The sequence below is a fragment of the Polistes dominula genome, unplaced genomic scaffold (assembly GCF_049000335.1).
Source record: "Polistes dominula isolate Pdom_NZ unplaced genomic scaffold, Pdom_raw_medaka contig_21, whole genome shotgun sequence".
NCBI lineage: Eukaryota > Metazoa > Arthropoda > Insecta > Hymenoptera > Vespidae > Polistes > Polistes dominula.
Genome location: NW_028301061.1, coordinates 4,501,426 through 4,507,535, shown reverse-complemented (window position 1 = coordinate 4,507,535; position 6,110 = coordinate 4,501,426). Strand labels below are relative to the sequence as shown.

The 6,110-nt window shown below is 27.8% G+C and overlaps 1 protein-coding gene and 1 pseudogene across 3 annotated transcripts in view; one reads left to right on the top strand and one right to left on the bottom strand.

The window, feature by feature from the left end:
• LOC107065387 (uncharacterized) overlaps positions 1-6,110 on the bottom strand; it is a 51,433-nt gene that overhangs the window by 5,385 nt on the left and 39,938 nt on the right. For all 3 annotated transcript variants that reach the window (XM_089176168.1, XM_089176167.1, XM_089176170.1), the window contains exon 3: positions 3,838-4,113. In XM_089176168.1, the coding sequence (XP_089032294.1) occupies positions 3,838-4,113 (276 nt within the window). The remainder of the gene's footprint in view (positions 1-3,837; positions 4,114-6,110) is intronic.
• Positions 545-742, top strand: LOC149031426 (small nucleolar RNA U3; annotated as a pseudogene).

Below are 6,110 nucleotides of genomic sequence, written 5' to 3'. Positions count from 1 at the left end.
CTGAAAAATAAGTTTCTTGTTAGATTCATATAATTTTGGGAGTTTTTAACAGGTTGACTGCCACCAGTATTTCATATGATTTGTTTGCCATTCCAACATGAATTTTTGGAGTGAAAACTTCTTTCAAATCGGGTTGATTTGAAAATAGATGAGACTCAAGAAAGCGATGTAATAAGCGAGAATATACGAATGTTACGGAAGTGACAAATGCTACATTACTAAAAAGAGAAAAAGAGACAAAGATATATACTATACATCTATAGGAATGAGCCTGCGAGAGAATAAGATGAAATATAGTATACAGTTTTTCCTATTCTCAGTCTCCTCTTTCTGTGGTGCTTCGTAGTCCCCACTCCTAGCTACAGCGTTTTATATGTGTGTGTTTGTGTGCGACTGCATACTACGAAGCGTAGACTCAATTATCTTAATACACACACTTAAAAATATAAGCTAGTTCTTCGACTGGCCGCTAAACTATCCACGTTTTTCACAAACATAACTGTATTAAAATCTCTAAATAAGATTCGAGCATCAGAAAAGTTTGAGATACCCATTTACAGGATCATATCTGTAATATATTTTCAAATCTTCTCAGTGTAAGGCTGAATCGATGTAACTGCAATGAGGTGTTGTAGCTCTCTTTTGTAGGCGTCACGAAGGTTCAGAATTTCATTGGTAAGCTGATGGTCGTTCGCACCTTTCACTAATTGGGAGATAGAAGAAGCAGAGCTTTCACAGTAGATATTAAACGAACACTTAAAATTAAATACATTCTTAATAAATAATAATATTGAATAATAATGTGTTTCTTTAACAATGATTTTTGAAGAAGAAATTTCGTGAGATTCATTGTGATTCAAAACTCGAGGAAACGAAAAAATACGACCTGTCCTTTGTCAGGACATTTAAAGGATTTAGTTTTAACAACAAAAATACCTAGTTGTGGTAACCCATGATATAGATATCTCAATTTCATAGAAAGACTATAATTTACCTGATTTTATCAAATTATATTTATTATATTTACTTAGGTTAGGACAGGGTATCTTTTCATTGATAAACATTCTACGATTTTTGTGTCGATCTATGGCTATCGCATTCGGCATTCCATTTTGATTACTAGAATTAGGAAAGTGTTAGTTTTTGTCAGCTACTTTCACAGTAAAATTACACCGGAGCCCTTTGTTATGTATGTGATGATAATATTATATAAAATAAACCCTACAATTATCTTACTCCTGATACTCTGCATTCTTCTAAGTCTCTCGAAGCTTGGTTTTTTGAAGGTTTCTCTTCTATCGTGTGTGATCTGCATACATGATATTTTTTCTTTTTTCTTATTCTCTTTTTTTAGTTATTGTAAAGTAAACTAAATAAATTTTCCCTTTTTTAATTTTTTTTTTCTAGTGGATTTTATATTTATTTTATAAGGAATAAAATCGAAAAAAAGGAAATTTTACTTCGGCAAAATATTTCTATTCTCGATCTTAGGATAAAGTTAGCAAGATATTTAGTGATATTTTCTGATGATGAAAATTGCATTTTATCATACAGTTACGTACAGAAAAATGTCGTCATATGTCATGTACAGGGTGGGTCACCACATTTTATCATCTAGATTTACGTTATTATTATTACGCGTAGCAGACAATGTTTCACATGGAGTTGAATGGCTTTAAAAGGGGCTCATACTGATAGTACTTTTTTTTTTTTTTGTAGGTGGACGTGTAAAGGACATGAAGGTCATTAATGTTTTTTTAAACGGAATCATATATTTTTTATTGCATCATCTGATGCTCTTTCATATTATTTACAAAAAAGTATTTACCTATTTATATAAAAAAATTATTACTTTAGGAGATATTTTAATTTTTATGTCTATTTACAAAGCACAAATACCATTCATATCATGTATCAAAGGTTCAAGAACTGACTGCAAATGACTGTTATCAACGTTTAGAATTTTGTAATTTGGCTCTCACTCAAAGAGACAACTTCTTCAGCAATGTTATGTTCACGGACGTTTATGAAAAATGAATTAATGAATTTAAGAAATGCCCATTATTGGTCAACGGAAAATCCTCATTGGTTTAGACAAATGGATAATCAACATCGATGGAGTGTAAATGTTTGGATGAGCATACTCAGCGATAAACTTATTGGTCCATACTTTATCAAAGGATCACTAACCGGACCAAAATATGCAAATTTTTTATCGAACACTCTATGGACATTTTTAGACTATTTACCATTGCATAGACGACAAATAATGTGGATACAACAGGATGGTAGCCCTGCTCATTATTCAAGAATAGCAAGGGATACATTAAATCAAATGTTCCCAAATCATTGGATAGGACGGGTTGGGCCCATTCATTTTCCGGTTAGATCACCAGATCTAACGCCCCTCGAATTTTTCTTATGGGGCTACTTAAAAAATAAAGTTTACACTGAGCCTCCGTCTACAATGGCCGATATGAGGGATCGTATCGTTAATGAATGCAAGAAAATAACATCAGATACATTAAGAAACGTTAATGAGTCATTAATTTCTCGTTTCAGAAAGTGTTCTAATGCAAATGGTCGCTACATTGAACCGTTTTTGTAAATAGACATAAAAATTAAAATATCTCCTAAAGTAATAATTTTTTTACATAAATAGGTAAATACTTTTTTGTAAATAATATGAAAGAGCATCAGATGATGCAATAAAAAAAGGTCCTATTAGTATGAGCCCCTTTTAAAGCCATTCAACTCCATGTGAAACATTGTCTGCTACGCGTAATAATAATAACGTAAATCTAGATGGTAAAATGTGGTGACCCACCCTGTATATTTTCTTGTATTAATAAAATTTGGTCTGTGCCTGTTCTGTACGTCATTATTTTCTTTAAACCCTTTATAAGACCAATAATATTATTTAAAAATTTACCGGTATTGATATTTACTCTAATTATTCATTTTTACGATTGATCTCGTCGACAGTCACCGTTGACCTCCATGGCAGTCAACGTGTTAGACTATATAATTGTCATACCACATAAATAAGGAAGAAAATATATGTACCATCATAAAAGTATTATCCGATTAAAACTCAATACATATCAAATTGAATATTTGTAATCTTAAAAAATAATAGCTATTTATTCTACAAGTGTGAGATGTGGCAGATTATGTTACGTGTTTCAATTCTTGAATGAGCTAAAAGGATGTACTGTGTCACGAGAAAACAAGTTAGAATTTGTTTCCCGAGCAAGAAAAAAAGACACGAATTTTCTTGTGATACAACGCAACCAAGGACGAATACTCATACCAGATTTACCATTTATCAGACTTGTAGCATGCGACATATAATACAATTCGTGACGAGAACATAAAATAAATAGATCGTAGATTCTTTATTAATCAGAAAAAACGTCAATTTCATTTACTCATTCGTAATTATTATTCTTAACAATAATTTTCTTGTCATACGCAAGAGTCAAGAGTTTGACTCGCGGTAAGAAATTTAGGCTAAAAACAATAAACACGAAAAATTGTTAGTCATCTTATTAATTTTGCTATTTTCTACCTGTTTGTGCTATTTGAAATAAATATAATCCTTAAAATCTATTATATTTTAAATTTAAATTACAATAAATTAGAAGTATCATTGAAAAACATGGCATGATGTGAACATGTTTAATATATTTTGATGATATATAACTAAATATAGAAATAAAATTGAAAAAACGATAAAAGAAAGAAAGAATAAATATAATAAAAAATTAGATAAAATAAAAAAAGGAATTAAACAAATTAATAATTAATAAAAAAATTAATACTAAAATATCATACCTGACAATCAAGACATCTGCAATGATCGCTCATTTTACAAGTAATTCCCCATTGTTTGGCAACCGCTCTGTAAAATTCTTTACTTGATTTGTGAAGAATTTCTTTGGCAGGCTGCCTCCCTCCACCACCTGGACCGCAACCACTACCTCCACCACCACCTTCACCGCTAATTGCATTTTTGTCCCTCTTCAATGCTTGTTGATTTTTTTCTTTATATTCTTCTACCTCGTCCATTTCTTCTTCTTCCTCATTATCAGCCGATTGCTCCATTCTCGTCTAAAATTTTAAAAATTTTGTCATTAAAATGTTTAGAATACACTTGTTTCGCACTTACTTTTTTTTTAAATGATCGTTTTAATTTAAATATTATGTACGAGAATTATATGAAAATAAATTGTTTCAAGATATTTATGAATTATTATGAAGAGGTTTTGATAAAATTATAATAATATTCTCTTCTGTCAGATACAATTCCGTGCAAATTTCTGTCTCATATAATGTCGCGAGAATATTAGTCTCTGTTAGATTACGATAACGGATGATATTACATTATATTATATTATCTATACAATATTATTGCTCGACCACTGGTTATAAACTAATGAAAAATAAATCAATATCGATGTTTCAATGAAATTATTGTAATTACGTGATTTAATAAAGAATTGTAATTTTGTTATGATATATAATATTAATAAGAAATCTAATAAAAATGACTGTAATAAGTTCGACTAATTTATGATTCAAAAACAGATTTTAATTCTTCGTATTAGACATGAATGTGACTATTAAAATGATTTATTATATATTTGAAAAAATTTAATTAAAAAAACGTATTATAAATTACGAATGAATGAAAATGATATTCAATTACTGATAGAGGAGAGTTACCATTTGTTAGAAAGAAACATGACTTTTTTCTTTTATCGCGAAATTCCAGTAGTGACACATTGCTAAAATTGCAATGTTATGATGAAATATGTGCGGTCTACCGCATATACAATACTATACACACGCATTTTAGTGTGACAAGTAAAGCGTAATTAATTAGTTTCATATATTCGAATGATTGAATGAACAAAGTAACAGCCTAAATAATAGTATCATTTTCTTTATATAAAATTATATTTTATCATTTATATAAACGCATCAAAAAGAAAAACTCTTATGATTAAAAGAAATAAAATAAAATTATGAAAATATCTAATCTGTAATATTGTACTTTTACATCTTTATTTTATACATTATTACGTTAAATAATTTTTTATTTTAGGTATTATGTTTATATTTTTTAATAATTTAAAAAAATTTAGTCTCTACTCATTGAGAAAATAAATCTAAATATTATAAAATAAAGCTAAAAATTATTTAATATCTATTATTTAATTTTAGGAAAATTTACTGCAATTTTATTTAATTATTATAATTAATTATTTTTTTCAATTATTGATTCAAAATCTGTTTTGTTATTAGTTATACAGTAATTTAAGTTATTATAATTTATATTAGAGTTACAAATTATTAATATCAATTTTTTTCATTAGATAAAAAATTAATACTAAGGTTGATTCATTTTTCTGTATTTTTTGCGATTATAACGTTAAAAGTTTTATAAAATAAATTTAAGAAAAAAATTAAGCTTTGTTTAAAAACCTTTAAGAATATAGAAAATATTATCATTCAAGAATATAAATAATTTTTTCTTAACACATTTTGAGTCCATCGAAAATTCAAAAATTAAATATATTACTGTTTAATCATTTTCTTACGGTATGTTTTGCTGCAAGTATGGTGCAAAATGCTACGAAGAAAATGAAAATTTAAGAGAATGTTTTTTTTTAATAGCTTAAGCAAATGCCAAAATTTCAAATTGATTCACTAAGTTCTTTACAAGTTATTGCCATTTAAAATAATTGTAATTTTATATGTGATTTTAAAACTATTCAATTATACAGTAAAATTGAACATTTGAATAATATAAAAGCAAAAGCTGCTAAGTGTCCTAAATTTTTGTTTTATGTAACTTAAACTCTTTTAAACTGATTTTATATTGTTTTATTGACATTCGCTAAACAGTTATTGAACAAAAAAATTATAAATAATTCAAAAACCAAGTTTTTACTCGATGAATCAACTAATGTATAAAAAAGTGCTACAATTCTGTACTCAGCTGATCATAGTGATTATAGTTTTCTATACAATACAAGCAGCTGAAGTATATTTTATACGAGATAAATTGAAATAAGAACAATGTTATCTTTGTTACTTATACA